This window comes from Narcine bancroftii, chromosome 9, assembly GCF_036971445.1.
Source record: "Narcine bancroftii isolate sNarBan1 chromosome 9, sNarBan1.hap1, whole genome shotgun sequence".
Taxonomy (NCBI): Eukaryota; Metazoa; Chordata; class Chondrichthyes; order Torpediniformes; family Narcinidae; genus Narcine; species Narcine bancroftii.
The window spans coordinates 5,289,930-5,311,587 of record NC_091477.1 but is presented as its reverse complement, the minus strand read 5'-3'; the positions used below and the strand labels follow the sequence as shown (position 1 = coordinate 5,311,587).

Below are 21,658 nucleotides of genomic sequence, written 5' to 3'. Positions count from 1 at the left end.
AACAAATGTTGATTTCTGGAACAAGTATAGATTTCATGCTGTTGTGGGTCTCTATATTGGTTTTATTTGGAAGCAGGACTCTATTAACCAAATTGGTTGCCTGGTAAATTCCTTAGTTTCATATGTGATCAGACAATGCTAAGCTGCAAATTGTCCATCAACATTTAAATTGAAGAGACATGGTGCAGCACAGGAAGAGGTCCTTTAATCAACTGCAAGAATATGACATTTGGCTATATTCAATAATCTTATTTGTCTGCTTTATATTTGTGTCCTTCTGTGCCTTGCCCATTCAAGTACCTGTTGGAATGTCTCTGAGTATTTATGAATCTATCATTTTCTCTAGCAGCACATTCCAAATAATAAGCCTTCTGTAAAAAATAAATCTTCTCAGTTTATGACCTCTTATATTTGATATTCCAACCATGAAAAAGATTTTTGACCATTTACCCTATCTATGCCACTTGTAATTTTATATGCCTCCATCACATCATCCCTCAACCCAGTTTGCTCCAGGAACATAGCCATCCTAGATTTCCTCACTACTGAAATCCTCTAATCCAGGCGACATCCTGGTGAAGCTCTCTGAATTGTTTCCCACACAACCACATCCTTCCTACCATGTGGTGACCAGAACTGCACACAATGCTCCAAGTTACCTTTTATAATGAGGCATACCAAAATATTATGCCTTACTACTTCGGAAATATATATTTGTTTCATGGAAAACCCAAATTTGTCTCGCTTTAGTTTAGTATGCTCCAGAACCAACACAATAACTATAAACATACACATGGTATGATATTTAGAAAAAAAGTAGTTTTTGACAGCCAAATATCCGTGAATCCCTATGCACAAAATTGCAAGAAACACACACCATTGGTGCTTTATATAACACTCCCCTTAACTTACACTCTTATGTATGTTGTATTTCATGGAAGTACTTTATAGTGCAAGCCAGCTACTTCAGTAACCTTGGCTTTAGTGCACCTCAGCTGTTTCATCCACTTTGAGAGATTAACAAAGGTTGTAGATTTAATTTGATCATTCAATGACCTTATTATTTAAATAAACTCCAATTATTATTTCAAGTGTAGGCAGACTTTTCCCACTGAGGGTAGGTGAGATACACCCAGAGGACATGGGTTGAGGGTGAAAGGGGAAAAGTTTAGGGGGAATTTCTTCACACAGAGTGGCAGGAGTGTGGAACAAGCTTCCAGCTGAAGGGGTGAATGCAGGTTAATTTTTAACGTTTAAGAAGAATTGGGACAGGTAAGTGGATGGAACGGATTCGGAGGGCAATGGTGCAAGTTAGTGGGACTAGGCAGAAATAAATTTGGCACAGTCTGAAAGAGGGCTGAAGGGCCTGTTTCACTGCTGTGATGTTCTATAGTTCCATGGTTCTAATTCAAGAGTGGAACTGTTAATGGACAGGATTGACATATATTTCCAAGCATATTTAATGTTGTCAAAATTGATGCACTCAGAAGTTCTCCTCGATAACTATTGAAACGGTTCCATACAAATACTTCTGTTCCATCATTACTCTTGATAACTACGCATCATGTTACGTGAAGTGAACTGACGGGAGGAAAAAAAAACAGTTGACTGGTTCATTTAAGCATACAGCTTAAGAATACAAAATGAATTATATTTGCATCTTTGTTAAACTAAACATGGCAACAACAGCTTTCACTCGTGGAACTGCCCGCAGAAAATCTAAGGAAATTTTCGTTCACACGAATTACTTTTATACGCACAATTGCAAGGATTCTAGAGGCTGTTATGCTCGGTCCGCCTCACCTTCTTGGATACAGAGGTTCTATCATTTACATCATTTGAAGTTTGAGGGGTTTTTTTTGTCACATTAATGCCACGGGGACACGATTGCCCTTTGTGGTTGGATTTTGGATCTTGAGAAATATGTCCGGTGAGGAACATACCTCGTAAAAACAATCCTGGGACAGATGATCACGGCCAAAGACTTCAACATAATTCGGGGGGATCTGAAGGTTTACACTGGCTTTTTGTATTCCATTCAGGGAATGTGTTGAACTCGTGCAACACGTGTCCAAAGCGCAGCTGCTATGGTAAAAAATGTTCCTGCTTCTATGGACCTTAACAGCCAGGATAACTAAAATTACGAGGAAAACAGACGAGATCGTTCCGAGAGCAATGACCAAATAAAGGCTGATGTCCGAAGGGAATCCGAGATCTTCACCGATGCTACTCAATTCAGAGAGAATTTCTGTGTCACTTCCTTCAAGTGTTAACATTATATTAATTGTGGCCTTGAGTGGCGGGATCCCATTATCCTTGACCACAACTATCAAACTTTGTTTGGTTGCATCTTCATTAACAACCCGACGGATTGTCCAGATCTCTCCTGTGTCAGGCGCAATAGTAAAAAGACCAGGGTCAGGAACCTGGGACAGCTCATAAGTAAGTCTTGCGTTCTGCCCCGAATCTCCATCCAGAGCAGATACTTTGGTCACCAGATAACCTGGCTCCGCTGATCTTGATAACGTCTCCAGCGCTGTCGAACCGTACTCTGGACTTGGGGATAGAATCACAGGGGCGTTGTCGTTCTGATCCAAGATGATCACATTAATAGATACATTGGCACTCATTGGGACCTCTCCGGCGTCTGTTGCTTGGACCTCGATTTGAAACTTTTTCAGCTCTTCGTAGTCAAAAGAATGCTCAGCGGTTATTATGCCGCTATTTGAATTTATGGATACGTAACCAGATACTAGAGAACCGCCCGCCTGAGTCTTAAGAATAGAATAAATCAGTTTGGAATTATGGTTTATATCTGCATCTGAAGCTGGTACCGAATAGATGGAACTGCCAACGACATTGTTTTCAGTCACATAGGCAGTGTACAAGGTCTGCGAGAACCGTGGAGGATTGTCGTTGACGTCGGAGATCTTAAGCTGGATGGTTTTGTTGGTGGTAAGCGCGGGCAACCCTGCATCTCTGCAGCTCATGGTGATGCCATACTGAGCCACCGCTTCTCGGTCGAGTACATCTTTAGTGAGCATTCGGTAGTAGTTCTTAAATGTCGAATCTAATTTAAAAGGAAGGCCCTTTGGAATTTGACAGTGGGTTTCTCCATTCTCTCCAGTGTCTGAATCGGTGACACTGATTAAAGCCACCACAGTTCCCGGCGGAACATCTTCGGCGACTGAATTGGACAAAGAGGTCACTGCCATCTCCGGCGCGTTATCGTTCACATCCACGATTTCAACAAGCACATCGCAATACGCAGGTACAGAAGGGTGCCCCTTGTCCTCAGCTTGTACACTGATCTCCAACTCTGTTTCCCTTTCAAAATCTAGAGCTTGTTTTACTCGGATCTCCCCGCTTCTAGGGTCGAGGCTGAACAATTCCCGCGCTCTAGTAGAAGCGTGGCTACCAAAGGAATATACTATCTCTCCATTGGAACCTTCATCCAGGTCAGTAGCTTGAACTTTGATCACTAATGTTCCTGTAGGCACGTTTTCCAACAACCGGGCTCTGTACAGCGTCTGACTAAAAGTAGGGACATTATCATTAACATCGAGTATGCGGATAATAATCTGTGCTGTGCCCGAGCGTTGAGGGATGCCTCCGTCAAGAGCCGTCAACAGCAACTGCAGAGTGGACTGATGCTCTCTGTCCGGAGCCCTCTCCATCACGAGAAGCGGGAGCTTACTCTCCCCACGGTGAGACTGCACTTCCAGCTCGAAATATGGGCTTGCAGCCAATCGGTAGGTCTGCAGCGAGTTCGTGCCGACATCCGGATCATAACCAGGCTCCAAAGGGAAGCGGGCTCCAGGCGCGGCCAACTCGGAGATTTCCAAACGGAACTCATTCTTTGGGAACTGGGGAGCGTTGTCGTTTATGTCCAGAATCTCCACCTCGATATGATAGACATTCAGAGGGTCGTCAACGACGGTCTCCAAAGTCAATGCGCAACCGAGGGATGAACCACAGATCTGTTCCCTGTCAATTTCCTGGTTCACAAGTAAAAGTCCTTTGTCTAATTTTATATAGAAATACTGCTTCCTGGGACTGGGTACTATGCGAAAATTTCGGGCGGAAAGCCGTTCTACATCTAAACCCACATCAGCGGCGATATCCCCGACAAAGGCGTCTCGCTTTAGTTCCTCGGGAATCGAATACCGTATCTGTCCAGAACTCAGGTCCCAGGGAAGCACTAAACACAACAGTTGCCATTTCAAAACACAATCTACTTTACACAATCCCATTTCCAGCACCACGCATTCCGATCCCTTCAGCACGTCCTAGCGCTGCTCACATATCCATTGGAATAAAATGGTTTTCAGGTTTTAAAATCCCAGGCCAGCAGCTCCATTATCAAGGACCTGTAGTTGTGAGAAATCTCCGAGATTTTCTTCAGCTCAAACATTCCAAAATCTTCTGAAATCACGATTCCCATTCAACGTCATGCTGCTCGCTACCCAATTTCATATTGTATCCGATCAGATGTGATGGCGGAGAGGCAAGGAAAGGCGCCGTCAGGATCTCCATTCACCCTTCAGCTTCTGATTGGCCAGTGGCGCTACATTCGCCTTCAGCCAATCGCAGGAGACCTCATTTCTTAAAGCTAGCACACCGAATCGGATTGGGAAACCAATATTTATGGTTGCGCAATCTAAATTTGAATCGGATTCGTTTACAGACTAAAATGTCTCGCTTAAATAATTTTTGACTGTTTCAGGAATGAGAACTTGAAGACCATCTATTTATGTACTTCGGTGAAATAAATGCACGTTCCCTTGACAAGTGATGTCCCGCCCAATTCTCCAAAATTAAGGGCTTGAACTTTTTCTCAATACTTTACTTGATCATTTAACACATTTTTGATTCTCATTTGACCTGTGTGATATAGTCAAGTTAATACTCTATAACAAATTCAAGGAGGGTTGTGAGCTTCGAGGGACGGAAGGGTTAGATACGTAGTTCACATCGGTCGGCAAAACAATGGCGCCAAAGCTATATGGTTCTTCATGCGGTTACAAAACGGCAGCTATAGAATGACCAGGCTTAAATATGCACTTTATATGCGACATATGCTTGAAGCAATACCAATAAAACAAATTAGTGAGTTTTTAATGAAAATTATTTGATGTATGCAATATTTTTTCATGTTGCTTCCCTTAAATTGACCTTTCTTTTGATTGTAATACCATACTCTGCAAATCATGCTCTTTACATGACCCTTAGATAACCTACTAGTTTGCACGCAGAAGAATCCTGCTCACTCTTCAAGGTATGTTGTGACAAATCAACTTAAACCATAGACACGTGTGTATGTGTGCTTGTATAGACACGTGTGTGTCACACACACACACACACACACACACACACACACACACCTATACAAGCACATATTTCCCCCTACTAAGAATGGCAAACACATCTTGCATGTTTTTAGATTGGATTCAAAGACGACGAAGCCTTAATTATAAATTACATTTAACTCCTCCCAGAACAGCCACCGAAGACGATTGAAAAGAGTAATTTAAAGGCAAAAAAAAACAAGCGGCTTTGTGGATTTTGATTTTTGGATATCACACAGACGTCATGTCACGAAACACACACCAAAAAGCCTGCTCTACTCCAATCCAATCAAGAGCAGCTGAATCATACTTGTGAGGTAGACAATTCCCTTCTTGAGGAACACCTCACCTCATTATGCACAGCATTGTTAGAATTTGCAGGAGGTTGCGAGTGAAGATATACAAGTTTCTCGTGAGGAGAACCCCCGCCTTTGGAATTCATTGCAGATGAACTGCACGAATTAGGAAACGCAGAGCCTCTCTTGTTGGAAGCTAAAGTTGAATTCGTCCCGTAGCGAAAACTTTGAGAAAGAGGGTCACCTCCGAAGACTTCCACATAATTCGGAGGTATCTGAATTTTTCTGCTCGCTTTCTGAACCCCATTGAAAGAACTTGATTTATAACAACAGCAGTCGCCCAAGGTTGACCTGTAAACACTAAACCCATTGCTTTTGTGCACCTGCACGGCAAGGACGATTAAAATCAGCAGGAAAATGGTTGAAATGATCCCCAAAGATATCACCAAATAAAAACTCAACGTGGGCTTGAAAGCCGCGTCATCGGTCAGATCCGTGACACCAGAAAGTAGCTGAGCATCCCCATCAACCACCGAGACACTAATAGTCATGGAAGCTGAAAGCGGCGGCGCTCCTTTGTCTTTGACCACAATCAACAACTTTTGACTTGTTGCATCCTTCTCCACCATGTCACGGATGGTCCACACTTCTCCTGTGTCCGGCGAAATGGTGAAAAGTCCTGGGTCAGTCGCCTGCGCGATCTGATAAGAGAGACGAGCATTCTGGCCAGAGTCAGCATCGATTGCAGACACCTTGGCCACTAGATACCCTGGTTCTGCAGAGCGATACATTATTTCCCTGACGGTTGATCCATGTTCAGGTAGAGGGTGCACAATCACTGGGGCGTTATCGTTCTGGTCCAGGATGACGATATCCACCGAAACATTGCTGCTGAGCGATGGGTCTCCGCTGTCCCGCGCCTGCACCTGGAACTGGAAACTTTTGAGTTCCTCGTAGTCGAAACTTCTTTGAGAAAATACGGTTCCAGCTTCGGCATTAACATACACGTAGTTAGATGCCGGCTCGTGCTTGATCTGGTTTCTAGGAATGGAATATGATATTCTGGCATTCTGGTTCAAATCAGGATCTGTAGCCGTCACTGCGATGATAGAGGCTCCGATGACGTTGTTCTCCATCACATAGGCGGTGTATGCAGATCGGCTAAAGCGAGGCGCATTGTCGTTTACATCTGAGACCTCGACGTGCAATGTTTTCTTGGAAGTTCGAGGAGTCGATCCAGAATCACGGCACTGTATGGTGACGTCATAGCTGGCGGTATCCTCACGATCCAATTGGTCCACGGTTAACAATTTGTAATAGTTTGTTAATGGGGAGTTCAGTTCAAAGGGGAGGTTATTTGGGATTTGACAATCCACCTCTCCGCTTTTCCCGGAGTCCAAGTCTGTGGAACTAACCAACGCTATCACAGTCCCTGGCGGAGAGCTTTCGGCAATTGGACTGAACAATGAAGTCACAGTCACCACAGGAGAGTTATCGTTCACATCAGTAATATTCACATGAATACGGCAGTACACGGGTGATGGGGCAAAACCTTTATCTATTGCCCGAACATTGATCTCAATTGCACTATTTACCTCATAGTCCAAATTCCCCTTCACTTTGATTTCCCCTGTTTCGGAATTCAGATCGAAGAGGTCACGTACTGTCGCCGAGGTGTGGCTCGTAAATGAATACTCGATTTGCCCATTAGAGCCATCATCCAAGTCAGTGGCGTTGAGTTTGACGACAAGTGTTCCTTTGGCAACATTTTCCTTCAGAATGACCCTATACACCGACTGGGAGAAGACAGGAGAGTTGTCATTGGCGTCCTGCACTGCGATTAATATTTCGGCAGTGCTGAACCTTGGAGGGATTCCGCCGTCCTCTGCAATTAGTTGCAACTTGTGCGTCGGTTCCTTCTCTCGATCGAGTGCCCTTTCCAGCGTTAACACCGGCAGTTTCTCGTCCCCGCTGCGGGTCTCAATGTCGAGCGCAAAGTATTGATTCTCAACCAGGCGATAGCTTTGTAGGGAGTTGCTTCCCACGTCCGGATCATGGGCACACTCAAGGGGGAAGCGGGCACCCGGGCTCGCCACTTCATAGATTTCTAAACCGAATTGTTTCTCTGGGAAACTGGGAGTGTTGTCATTAACATCCAAAATCTCCACTTCTACCCGATAGACATTTAGAGGATTTTCAATCACCGATTCCATAGATAAAAGGCAAGTAAGACTCGACCCACAAAGCCGCTCTCTGTCAATATTTTCCTTCACAAACATAATTCCATTGTCTAAATTTACGTCAAAATATTTTCCCCCGAGACCAGGCATGACACGAAAATTCCTAGCTGTGAGTTCTCCCACAGCTAAACCTAAATCGTCCGCGATGTTACCAACAAAGGCTCCAATTTGCAGTTCTTCCGGAATCGAATAACGAATTTGTCCCGAAACTATATCCCAGAAAGAGAATAAATAGTACAGCAGATGCCATTTTCTAAAGAAAAATATTCTCCAATGTCCCATTTCCAGCGAAAACCATTTCAAATGCTTCAGTGCCGCCCTGCTCCGTTCGTGAAACCGTCTCAATGAATGCCTTTCAATAACATTTTAACAACGGTAAAAAAAAAAACCTGTACAATTTGAAAATCCTGATATGAACTAAAGCAAATGTTCTTATTTCTAAAAGGATCCAAACATTCGTGCTCAGATCCTCATATAACATCGTGCAGCGCGCAGTCCATTTTTACACTGTAGCCGATCTTACGTGATGGTCGATGGGGAGAGATCTCCAGCCAGCTTCTAGCTTCTGATTGGTGAACGTGTACATGCTGGCGTTCAACCAATCACTGTTCTAAGGACTACTTAAAGCGAGAACGACTCCAATAACCTCTGCGTAAAAGCAGCATTTATAGTTGTACATTTAAAATTATTTCCACCACTTTCATTTAAGATTTTAAATCCATTGCTCTGCCAAATATTTTAAAGGAAAAAAAACACGAAACTGTATTGCCAGAAACCCCTAATATCTTTAATTGTTAGTCATCTATAGCTGCCATAACCCGTCTACTCATTCAACAACATCCGTGAATGAATCGATACAAAACTTACTCCTGATTTTTTTTTTAAAAAGAAAGACAAACTGCAAATGCTAAAATCTGAATGAAAACACAAATAGCTAGAAACGTTCAGCAGACCAGGACATATCTGAAGAAAGATACACAGATTTCACGATTAAGGTCTAAGAACCCTTGTCAGATCCGATTCACTTGGGTTTACACAGATTCTGCTTAATCTGCTGACTGTTTGCAGTGCTTTCTGTTTGTATTTCTGTATGTGGTATCTGTCCAAAAATCAGATTCCATGGAATTACTAAACACAGCAGTTGCCATTCCATAAAAACAGTGTATGCTATACAATCCCATTTCGTTTTGTTTGAATGCAGCACATTATTATCATTTATGCCACAAATTATTGAAATATTTGCATTCATGGATTTCCTTATAATCTGCTAAATCCGCACAATTTATATTAATAATATGCCGTAAAATAACTATGATTATAAAGAATAAATGAAGAGTTGATGACGACATTAAACCCAGTGCAGACTAGCACAGAATCTCTTGTCATTTCCGTCAGTTGACAGCTTGAATGGCATTCAAATCAAACGTGTTGCTCCCCCCACCTTTGGAAAGGCTTCTCACCTCACTATCGACAGTGTTCCTACAGCTTGGAGTGTTTGTTACGGGTGGAATTTCTCCTTTCCTACTGCGGTACATATTGGCGTTATTCTTTCCAGCAGACGAGCCATACGTGTTGCGGAACACGAAGTCTCCCCTGAGGGTGTTTGAGGCCGAACAAGTATCGTAGCGGAAACTTTGAGAAAGTGGGTCTCCCCCAAATACTTGAACATAATTTGGAGGTATTTGAAGGCTCCTACTCGCCTTTCGACTTCTTGCCACAAAACAGCAGGTGTTACCATCAAAGTCTTGCATATTTTTGTGAATTTTAATGGCAAGAGCGATCAAAATTACCAAAAAGATTACAGAAGTTAGCCCCAAAGCTATGACCAAGTAAAATCTCATGTCTGGAGCCAAGCTTGCTTCATCGGATAAACTGTGCACTTCCGATAACAACTCTGATTTACTTTGTTCCACCGAGATAATAATGGTAATTGTACTTGAAAGTGCAGGCTCTCCGTTGTCTTTCACAACAACGACCAAAAGTTGTCTCCTAAGATCTTTGTCCAGGATACCACGGATCGTCCATATTTCCCCCGAGTTAGATGAAATGGTAAAAAGTCCCGTGTCTGTTGCTTGGAAAATCTGATAAGTGAGGCGAGCATTCTGGCCAGAGTCTGCGTCCGTTGCAGATACTTTGGCAACGAGGTTACCGGGCTCCGCCAACCTCGATACAGTTTCTAACGCTGTAGATCCATATTCTGGCAGTGGATGGACGATGACTGGGGCATTGTCATTTTGATCGAGGATAATAAAATGTACTGTAACATTGCTGCGCAATGGGACGGTCCCACCGTCCTCCACTCCAATACATATCTGAAAGTTTTTCAATTGTTCGTAGTCAAATGTTTTCCCAGCATATACGACACCAGTTTCCGAATTAATATTCACGTAGGCGGATACTGACGAATCCTGATCCCATGTTTCTAAGACAGAGTAAGACATTTGAGAGTTCTGCATTGCATCCGGATCAAAGGCTGTCACTGAGAAGATAGAAGACCCAATAGCATTGTTCTCTGTTACATAAGCTGTGTATAAAGGATAAATAAAACGTGGTGAATTATCGTTTACATCGGAAATATCCACTCGGATGGATTTCTTAGATGTGAGAGGAGGAATTCCTTCATCGCTGCAGACTACGGTAACTTCGTACTTGGAGATATTTTCTCGATCCAGCAGTTGTTCTGTTAGTAGTCGATAGTAGTTCGTTAAAGAGGAATCCAATTTAAAGGGAGAGCCACTTAAAATGTGGCAATGTACCTGCCCATTATCTGACGAGTCTTGGTCAACCACGTTGAACAGAGCAACCACTGTCCCGGGCAAGGCATCCTCGCTGACAGGACTGAATGTAGAAGTCAATCTCACCTCAGGTGCGTTGTCATTGATATCAATGACGTCCACCAACACCTCACAATGGACAGGTATTGCATGAGGTCCTTTATCCGTCGCTTGCACGTTAACTTCAAAAAAGTGGTTTTTCTCGTAGTCCAAATTTCCTTTAACCCTGATTTCTCCAGTTCTGGAATCCACACGAAACATTTCCCGGACTCTGGGGGAGGCATGGCTACTGAAAGAGTAAACAATCTCTCCGTTAGGCCCATCGTCTAAATCAGTAGCGTTTAGTTTGATCACCAGAGTTCCCTTTGGTGTATTTTCCAGCAGTCTCGTCCGATATTCCGATTGTTGGAACACTGGGGCGTTGTCATTCGCATCCTGTACAATAATGACGATCTGAGCCGTCCCCGATTTTTCAGGGATGCCTCCGTCCTTGGCAATCAGCACTAAGTTGTGGGTCGTTTGCTTCTCCCTGTCTAGTTGCTTTTGCAACACTAACACTGGCAGCTTGCCATCTCCACGGCGTGACTGAATGTCTATGGTGAAATACTCGTTATCGTCCAGGTGGTATGTTTGCACAGAGTTGGTGCCAACATCTGGATCACGAGCAGATTCAAGGGCAAAACGCGCTCCTTGTGCCACAACCTCTGAGATTTCCAAGCGGAATTGGGTTTGGGGAAAACTGGGAGCGTTGTCGTTTACATCCAGAATTTCTACTTGTAAATGGTACACGGTCAAAGGATTTTCGATCACCACCTCTAAGAACAACGTGCATGCGAGATTCGACCCACAGATCTGCTCCCTGTCAATTGTTCCTTTCATATAAAGAATTCCATCGTCTAAATTGATATCAAAATACTGCTTCCGGGAACTAGATACAATCCGAAAACTGCGGGCCGCTAGGACTTTTACGTCTAAATCCAAATCCTCTGCGATATTTCCAACAAAGGTACCCAGTTGCAGCTCTTCAGGAATTGAATAGCGAATCTGTCCCGAAGCGAGAACCCAGAGTGACAACACAAAGCAGAAAAGTGACCATGTTATCAGCCAATGTATTTTAGAATATCCCATCTCCTGTACAAAGCATTGCAATTACTTCAGCGCGAGACGCCGTTCACCGATTTTCAGGAATAAGATTTGATAAATTCCCGCTTTAAAGATAAACCAGGCAAGGTTGCGTAAAATACCTGTATTTTTCAAAGTATATTGAGATTTTGTTCGAACCTTTTCATTTCAATTGTAACATCCAACGCTTTCGATCGCAAAGCCCTTTCCATTGCTACGCTTTGCTATGCGGAGTTTTACACTGTATCTGATCGTACGTAATGGCGACTGGGAGGGACGGGGGCTGTCAAGATCACCAGACACATTTCAGCTTCTCATTGGTGAACTGCGTCCAACCAATCGTAGAGCACAATGCTTCTTAAAGCTGGAATGTCTCTGTTAATCTCTAGGTCAAACTCCGATTTATTAGTGTACAATGTAAATATCTTCCACCATTACCGGCATTGGTTTGGATATTGTGTTTTACTTTGCTAAATTCAGGTGGATTTTAGAAGAGCTACAACATTCAAATCCATCAACAGAACCATTTGTAAAGCAATTATGGAAACATCAAATCCTTGCCCTCTATGGTTCGTGTCTCTGGCCAAACGTTGCACGAACACGGATTTGGGGAAATTCTAATGCTTAATCCCATTCATTTCATGATTATATATAAAGCGTTCACTTCTAAATAAGTTTTTTTCCCAAGTCAACTTTTTTCTTTCCACTCACGTACCATCTGAAGTAATCCCTTACTGACTACAGAACACCTATAACGTCCTTTCTTAAGTTTCTTTGTGAATAGGAAAAACGGTTGAGAACCATGGCACTATATCAAAGCCTCCACAGAAATATCAATCCAACTCCCAATCTCAGGATTTCGGTATTATCAGAATGCAATTGATGCTGAATTAAACAATCTCACAACCCCCAGCAAATAACCCAGTGATTCTCCATTTTTTTCCCACTCACATACCATTTTAAATAATCCCTTACTAAGCACGGAGCAGCTTAAGGTGGTATGTAAGTGGGGAAAAAAGGCTGAGAACCTCTGGAAAAAAAGGTCTGACCACGATTTTCTACCATGAAATGATCCCGGAATTGTCTGATCAATGGTGCAATCTCCATACTCCTGAATCGCAGCATTTCTAACTAGTATATTGAACGGCTTATCAAAATATCAACGCACTTAAAGACAAATGCTTGATTAGCAGAGGAGCTGATCCAGAAATAGTGAATGAAAATTCAGATCACAATGTAAACTGACATGACTGATTCTTAGCTATTTCCTAAATCCGATCTCGGTGATCTCAATCTTTTCAGTAGTCATTTGTACATCCAATTGAAACCCATGAGGTGTTTTTTTTTTTTCGCCATCGAATAACAACCTCACCTCATTATTTACATTGTTCTTGTACTGCGTAGAAGTGGGAGTTTGTAAGGTATCGTCATTTCCCAAAATGCCACTAGGAGTATAATTCTTACGTGTAGATCCACTGTTGGGCAGCCTGACATCTCTCTTGACAGAACGTGAACTTGAGCATGAATCGTAGCGAAAACTCTGAGAGAGTGGGTCACCCCCAAACACCTCAACATAGTTTGGTGGTATCTTAAGGCTCCTACTCCCTCTGTGCAGCCCACGGAGTGAGGGCCTTGCTGTGAAACAGCCACATGCGCCAAGAGAAGAGGTTCTATAGACCTTAATGGCGAGGATAATCAAAATGACGAAGAACACGGATGATGTGACCCCTAGAATTATTACAAGGTAAAAGCTGGCGACAGAAGCAAACTCGGAGTCCTCAGAGGAGCCATTCGCGTCTGAGAGCATTTGTCTGTCATTACCAACTAAAGATAAGATGATTGTTACTGTGGCTGTAAGAGGCGGTGATCCGTCATCTTTAACAGAGATGACCAACCTTTGTTTAGCGGCGTCTTTCTTCCTAATACTGCGAATTGTCCAGATTTCTCCTGTATCCGGTGAAATGGTAAAGAGGCCGACATCAGTTGCTTGGAGGATCTGGAAAGCAAGACGGCCATTCCGGCCGGTGTCACTGTCTGTGGCAGAAACCTTGGTAACCAGGTAGCCTGGTTCAGCCAGCCGGGATATCGTCTCCAACGCAGTGGAGCCGAATTCAGGTAATGGGTGCACGATCACCGGCGCATTGTCATTTTGATCCAAGATGACCACATTCACTGAAGCATTGCCGGAAAGTGGCGGGGATCCAGAGTCTCGAGCCTGAACCTGGACCTGAAAGTTTTTGAGATGTTCGTAATCGAAACTTCTCTGAGAAAATATGACACCAGTCTGTGGGTTTATTGAGACGTACGTGGACACTGACATTTCCTGAACCCGACTCTCCAAAACAAAGTAGGACATTTGGGCGTTTTTATGCAAATCTTGATCTGAAGCAGTCACTGAGAATATGGACGACCCAATAGCGTTATTCTCCATCACGTAAGCCGTATATATAGACTGTGTAAATTGAGGTGGGTGATCGTTTATATCCGAGACCTCCACCAGGATGGTTTTGTTGGATACCAGTGGAGGGATCCCTGCATCGCTGCACACCACATTTATATTGTAGGCTGATGCATGTTCACGGTCCAGTGCCTCCCGGGTAACCAGTCTGTAATAGTTATTTAAAGATGATTCTAGCTTAAAGGGGAGGTCGTTTTGAATTTCACAATCCACGCGCCCGTTCTCAGCCGAATCCTTGTCTATTGAACTAATCAGAGCCACCACGGTGCCGGGAAGCGAATGTTCACTGACAGGACTGAATAAAGATGTCAGTGTTACTACAGGAGCGTTGTCATTCACATCAACGATGTTAACCCGCACGCGACAGTATACAGGGGTTGCATTAGGACCCTTATCCTTTGCTTGAACGTTAATCTCAAAAACATCGTTTTCCTCGTAATCCAAACGGTTGTTAATTCGGATTTCGCCAGTATTTGAAACTAGCCCGAACAGTTCTCGAACTCTGTTCGAAGTATGACTACTGAAGGAATACACAATCTGCCCGTTGAGACCAGCATCCAAATCGAAGGCATCCAGTTTGATCACTAATGTTCCTTTCGGCGCATCCTCCGGCAAACTCACCCTATACACAGGCTGCGGGAAAACAGGCGCATTATCATTACCGTCTTCTACACCGATTTTTATTTTAGCAGTACCAGATCTTTCAGGAACCCCTCCGTCCTTGGCAAACAAAACCAGCCTGTGGGCATTTTCCTTTTCTCTGTCCAGCGGCCTTTCCAGCACTAAAACTGGCAACTTTTCGTCGCCACCCCGGGTCTCAACATCGAGGGAGAAATAGAGGTTGTCCGCTAGTTGGTAGCTTTGCACTGAGTTGGTTCCCACGTCAGGGTCGTGTGCGCACTCCAGAGCGAAACTTGTTCCAGGAGGAGCTACCTCTGATATTTCCAAACTGAACTCTCTCTCTGGAAAACTCGGGGCATTATCATTCACATCCAAAATGTCGACTTGAAAATGGTATACATTCAGAGGGTTTTCAATCACTGCTTCCAAAGACAAGGTGCAAGCAAGGCTCGGTCCACACAACTGTTCTCTATCCATTTTTTCTTTCACGAACAAAACCCCATTGTCTCGATTTACGTCCATATACCGCTTACTCGGTCCTGGTACAATTTCAAAGCCGCGAGCTGAGAGTTCTTTTACATCCAACTTCAGGTCTTCTGCAATGTTTCCAATAAAAGCACCGACATTCAATTCTTCAGGAATCGAATAACGTATCTGTCCAGAAATTAGTTGCCAGTAGGGGATAATACAGTATAAAAGTTGCCATTTCAATAGCCAATACAATTTATAAAATTCCATTTCCAGCACAAAGCATTTCAGATGATTTAGAACAACGCGGCGTCCTTCAATAATTTCTGCTCAGAAGAGCAAATTCTAATTCCATTTTGACTAATAGCAGAAAAAAAACACAAACGTACTGTTTAAATATCCTGCGTGACGATTTCTGACGAACCTGATTTCTTCTAATTTCGCCAATAAATGAATGTAAAGAAACGATTGAAAGGACAAGCCGCTCTCTCCATGTTACACGGTTTCAATATAATGGCGGAAGGGGAGGGTAGGGCAGTAAGGATCTCCAGTCACAGAACAGCTTCTGATTGGTGAAAACGGCTGACTTAACTTCAGCCAATCACTGCACTAAGCATTTCTTAAAGCTGGGCTGCATTTCCTAAAAACCTGGCGCACCATATTTAAGGTTGCACAATATAAAACCTATCCAGCATTATATTTCATCATTTCAGATTACGTTACGCCAATAGTAAATTATAAAGTGATTGGTACATAATTCAATCTTAACACAAGTTATACTTCACCGAATGCTTCGTTGATTCAATTTGCCGAAAGCAGCCTCACTTATTATTTTTCCATCGTTTACATTTAACACGTTGAAATAACTGCAATATTTCCCCAATACTGGACTGTGAACATCGGTCGTCTGAAGTGAAAAGAATGAAATTATTTGGCAATTAAATTGCTTTCCTGAAGGTGGGCGGTAGAGGGGTGGGGGAGTGAAGAACAAATTTCAAAACAAAGCCCTCCAAGAGGAAAAAATTCTTTGCAATGGCGATAGAGTTTCCCCAGTGCAGTCTCCAGGACTGGTATCGATGGATTCTTGTTGTACATTTAATACTAGAGTAATATACAAGAATATGGATCAAAGAATAAGCTGTAATTTTGCCTTCCAACAACTGTACATATTTTAGCTTGGTATGTTCTACTAAAGAACTGTGAAGACACCATATTTCAGAATGAAAGAGTGAAAAGAGAATGACTAGGATGTTGCCAGGACTTCAAGGATTAAGTTACAGGGAAAGATTGAACAGGTTAGGACTTTATTTCCTGGAGCATAGAAGAATGAGAGGAGATTTGATAGAGGTATATAAATTATGAGTATAGACAGATTAAGTGCAATTGGGCTTTTTTTCGCTGAGGTTAGTGGAGATACAAACTGGAGGACGTGTTAAGGGTAAAAGGGGAAAGGTCAGGGGAACATCTTCGCACAGAGAGTAATAGCTGAAATGGTCAATGCGAGTTAAATTTTAATTTTTAAGAAAATTTGGACAGGTACATAGATGGGAGTGGCATGGAGGGATATGGATTGGGTGCACGTCAGTGGGATTAGGCAAATTACTAGTTCAGTACAGAGTAGAAGGGTCGAAAGGTCTGTTTTCTGTGCTATGTTATAGGGTTCAAGTCTCCATTGAAAAACAAATTTCCGTTTCATTATTTTGGAGAGCCAAAGTGTTGGGTTATACATCCTGGCAAACCTCTTTCTACTCCATTATCTGTCTTACAGAAAGATTCGTGAGAGCTCGAAACATATTGGCTGCCAATTTCTATTTGGGTGCTCAAAAGATTTAGCTATGAGGGCAATTAGACATGTGGGGTTAATGGGAGATTTAATTGAGGCATATTCAATCATTTGAGGCAGAGAAAACTGAGAGGACATTTTGGAAGAGGGTATCATAAAACTAGGAGAAATAAATTGAAAGGATTGGAGAAGTTATGAGGGCTTTCACAAAGGGCTTGATAAGGATCATAAACTCCTTGTCTGGAAAAAAACTGTTAAAGACCGAAAGCTCCATTATATTTAAAATGAGCCGGAAGAGCAAAATCTGCAAGGTAATGGGTTAACTGCTGGAAGTCTGCAATGGGATGGATAGGTCTTTTTCAACCTGTAATGAACTATGGACTGAAGGGCTTCCTTCAATGTCTGAAATTCTATATTAATCTACGATTACAAAAACCAATTCAGTGATTATTTCTTCAACGCTAACAAGCTTTGCACATCCCATGAAACAACTGCATGATCCACTTTATGTGTTATTATTGAACAGTAAAAATGGCGTCAATAGCAATATTTAATGGTAGAATTACGTGAACAAATTGAACACGGCACTTCTGATCTGGCTAAACATCTGTCGAATTGCCCAACACGTGAAGCCAAATCTTATCTTCCCGATGCCAAACGATATCCAGATGTTTAGTTAACACCGACCTTTCTGTGCAAGTAGGATTCTCACCTCAGAATGAACAGAATTCTCACAAGTTTTGAATACTGCAGCTCCTCTCTGTGCAATCACTTCACTGGGGGTTTTGTTCTTCCCCTTCCATGAACCGCAGGTGTTGGGGAACACCAAGTCTCCCTTTGCTGAACGTGCCATGGAGCAGGTTTGGTAGCGGTAACTCTGTGAAAGCGGATCACCGCCAAATACCTCCACGTAGTTGGGAGCAATTTGCAGATTTCGGCTGGCTTTCTGAACTCCATTCAACGAGTGTCGTGGACCGAAGGAAAAACATGCGCCCAGTACGCAGCAGTGATCCTCGAACACATTTCTGCTTTTGTGAACTTTAATAGCTAGAATAACCAAAATCACCAGAAAAATGAAAGATAGCATTCCTAATGAAACGACTAAGTAGAAGCTAGTAACAGAAGCAACATTGGACCTTTGCACCAAACTGCCTCTGTCAGACAATAACGCTTCTTCGCCGTCTACTAATGACAAGATGACAGTTATCGAAGCAGAAAGTGCTGGAGTCCCATTGTCATTCACTTGGATAACCAATTTCTGCTTTGTTGCGTCGGTCTTGCTAATAGCACGAGTTGTCCATATTTCCCCCGTGTCCTCAGAAATAGTAAAAAGGCCCAAGTCAGTGGCATGCAGGATACGGTAGCATAAGCGAGCATTTTGTCCTGAATCGGCATCAGTTGATGTAACCTTTGTTACTGGATACCCTGCTTCGGCCGATCGGGATACAACCTCTCTGGTAGTTGATCCGTACTCGAATAATGGATGGACGATCACTGGGGCGTTGTCATTCTGGTCAAGAATGATAACTTCTACGGAAACATTGCCGTGACGCGATGGCACTCCATGGTCACGCGCTTCAACTTGGATATGAAAAGATTTTAACTGTTCATAATCAAATGTTTTATAGGAATATATATTGCCACTCTCGGAATTAATATAGACGTAATTGCTTATGGACTGGCCCTGCACCCAATTCTCCAGAATATCGTACGATAGCCGAGCATTTTCACCCACGTCTGGATCAAATGCAGTCATTGAGGCTAGCAAGGCACCAATGTTATTGTTCTCCATCACATGCACCGTGAACGAAGATTGCGAAAATTGTGGTGAGTTATCGTTTCGGTCCGAAACCTCGATCGGGATGGTTCTGATTGTGGAGAGAGCCGGAGTTCCTTCATCCCTGCAGATGATCGTTACGTTGTGCGTGGAGACGTATTCTCGATCCAGGGCATCGTGGGTGAGCAATCTCAGGTGATTTTTGGACGAGGACTCCAGGGTAAAAGGCACTTTAGTTTCTATGTGGCATTGAACTCGTCCATTGTTGCCAGAGTCTCTATCAGAAGCACTGATCAGAGCCACCACAGTTCCAGGTAGCGCATCCTCTGGAACCGGGCTTGATAAAGACGTTAGAGTTATTTCAGGCGCGTTATCATTTACATCCAAAATAGTCAATAAAATGCGACTGTATACTGGGATGGCGTTCGATCCCTTGTCCATTGCTTGTACCATAATATCAAATACGCTATTTTGTTCATAATCTAAATTCGCCTTCAGTTTTATTTCACCAGTTTGAGAATCCATACCAAAAATCTCTCGAACTCTGGCAGAGGTACGGCTACTGAAGGAGTACGCAATTTCTCCATTGGCGCCGTCATCCAAATCGGTGGCATTAATCTGCAGTACCAAAGCCCCTTTGGTCGTATTTTCGACTAGACTGGTCGTGTAAACCGACCGAGAGAATACCGGCGCATTGTCATTGGCATCCTCCACCACGACGTTAATTTGGGTGGCGCCTGATCTTTCAGGGACCCCGCCATCTTTGGCTTGGAGCAGGAGCCTGTGAGTCGAATGCTTTTCCCGGTCCAACGGCTGTTCCAACACGAGAACTGGCAGCTTCCAATCTGCAATTCCATCTTCAACATTTAATGTGAACAACTCATTTGTCATCAGCTCATAGGTTCGGACGGAGTTGGTTCCAATATCCGGATCATGAGCGCTCTCCAGGGGGAAGCGCGCTCCTGGCGCAGTCAGCTCGGAGATTTTCAGGCGGGCCTGGCTTTTTGGGAAACTGGGAGAGTTGTCGTTAATGTCCAGAATATCCACTTCGATTTGGTAGAGATTAAGAGGACTTTCAAGCACAGCCTCCAAAGAGAGAACGCAAGTCAGGCTGGCACCACACAATTCCTCCCTGTCAATTTTCTCCTTTACAAACAAAACTCCATTGTTTAGATTTACTTCCAAATACTGCTTTCTCTGACCCGATACAAGACGAAAATTCCGATTAGCGAGTTGTTTAACATCTAAACTTAAATCGGCTGCAATATTTCCAATAAAAGCGCCTCGTTGCAATTCTTCAGGAATCGAATAACGAATCTCCGCTAAAACTGGCTCCCAGGTGATAAAACTGTAATACAACAGTCCCCATTTTAAGAAACAAAATAGATTAGAACATCTCATCGCCGGTGTTAAACATTCCAATGGGTTCTGTGCGATACCGTGGCGTTCAGTTTATTCCTGTGATTTAAATAAGAAAAGAGGTATACCTTCACAACAAAGGCGCAAGAATATTGTTCCTTTCAATAAATTGTCGCGATTGTTTGTTCAGACTCTCATTTCCTCAGTAAAATCCAGAATAGATGGACACACAAAGACGGCTGCAACCCACAAATGGTTCGCTATCCAATCCTCATTGTTTCGTGTTCTTATGTAATGGTGGAAGGGAAAGGACAGTCAGGATCTCCAGTCACATAACAGGTGCTGATTGGTGGGCCATAATCAACCAATCAGAAAAATGTTCACATCTTAAAGCAGGAATGTCCCGTTAAAGCGACATGGCTTACATTTACTGTTGCACAATCAAAATATTGTACAAACTTTATTTTTTTCTTGAATATTTTGGACATCTTCCTTTCTCCGAAAAGTTTAATAATCTGATGTAACTTTTCTCATTCAGAAAACACTGCTCTGTTCAGAAATGCATATTCGCGAGCATTATAAATTCTAAATGAAGTTAGGTCGGCCAATCCAATAGGCTTTTAATTACGTTGTTCGCGAAACAGATTTAACTCTCTTTAAATATTTCTAATCATCTATGATCTCAGTAGAAAAGAGCAATTCCGACAATATTTCGAAGGAAGAAATGATTCCCTGCATTTGCTTCAGCTTGTTTAAACATTTAGGGCGAAGGACTGACTCCTCTTTGGGCTCTAATTTTGAGAGTCCTTTTCTGCGACTGGGAATGGTTTGTATAAATTTTAAAATAATGAGTTAACTCTTTAATCGGTGTGCAAATGCACCTGACGTTTATGGATGTTGGAGATCCCAGAAATGCACAGACTATGTTAGTTGAACTCGACTGTTGATTAGAAAGAAACATTAAATTAGTCCGTTTCCCTTTTGACCTATTATTAATTCCAAGCAATATATTATTATTGAAAAGTCGTTAGTGAAAGTTCAGCCTTTCTTTTGCCAGTTTGTGAACACCATAACAGTTCGACGCAGAGAACCGTCCATCTTTATACATTATATTATAAGAAGGTTGGCTATTACTGGATTGATACCACTTGGATTGTTAACTTTTACATCTAAGGTTAAAGAGGAATTGAGGAATGTCATTAACTTTAATGGTCAAAATAAAGTGTATGCCCAATGCACTCGATCACTTTGCATCAACACTATCTTATTTTCAACCACTCTGCTTTCTGCACTGAATGCAGATCAACTCTCTATGCATCTAGTTTATTTATCAAGCCAGTTCAAACAATTTCCAATGTTGCATGGTTTTATTCATTAACTTCTGAGAACACTATCCTAGCCTTTGAAACTCT

The 21,658-nt window shown here is 42.7% G+C and overlaps 3 protein-coding genes across 13 annotated transcripts in view; all 3 read right to left on the bottom strand.

Annotated features, from left to right (window-relative positions):
- LOC138743156 (protocadherin gamma-A11-like) overlaps positions 1-21,658 on the bottom strand; it is a 149,493-nt gene that overhangs the window by 65,455 nt on the left and 62,380 nt on the right. Inside the window, exon 1 of one of the 11 annotated variants that reach the window (XM_069898058.1) lies at positions 13,153-15,671. The exons of 8 other annotated variants lie outside the window; for them this stretch is intronic. In XM_069898058.1, the coding sequence (XP_069754159.1) occupies positions 13,153-15,597 (2,445 nt within the window). In that variant the 5' untranslated portion in view covers positions 15,598-15,671. Of the gene's footprint in view, positions 1-1,943; positions 4,525-13,152; positions 15,672-21,658 lie in introns of those variants that run through there. 2 more of the 11 variants (XM_069898062.1, XM_069898065.1) reach the window with 2 other exon arrangements.
- LOC138742918 (uncharacterized) lies at positions 5,638-11,894 on the bottom strand. Its single transcript, XM_069897800.1, has 2 exons — positions 9,345-11,894; positions 5,638-8,244 (listed from the first exon to the last, which is right to left on the bottom strand). Exons 1-2 carry the CDS (start codon positions 11,784-11,786, stop codon positions 5,653-5,655), a joined length of 5,034 nt encoding a protein of 1,677 aa, XP_069753901.1. The 5' UTR covers positions 11,787-11,894; the 3' UTR covers positions 5,638-5,652.
- Positions 16,109-20,320, bottom strand: LOC138742917 (protocadherin-10-like). Its single transcript, XM_069897799.1, has 2 exons — positions 17,823-20,320; positions 16,109-16,234 (listed from the first exon to the last, which is right to left on the bottom strand). The coding sequence occupies exons 1-2, from the start codon at positions 20,286-20,288 to the stop codon at positions 16,109-16,111; spliced, it is 2,592 nt and encodes an 863-aa protein (XP_069753900.1). The 5' UTR covers positions 20,289-20,320.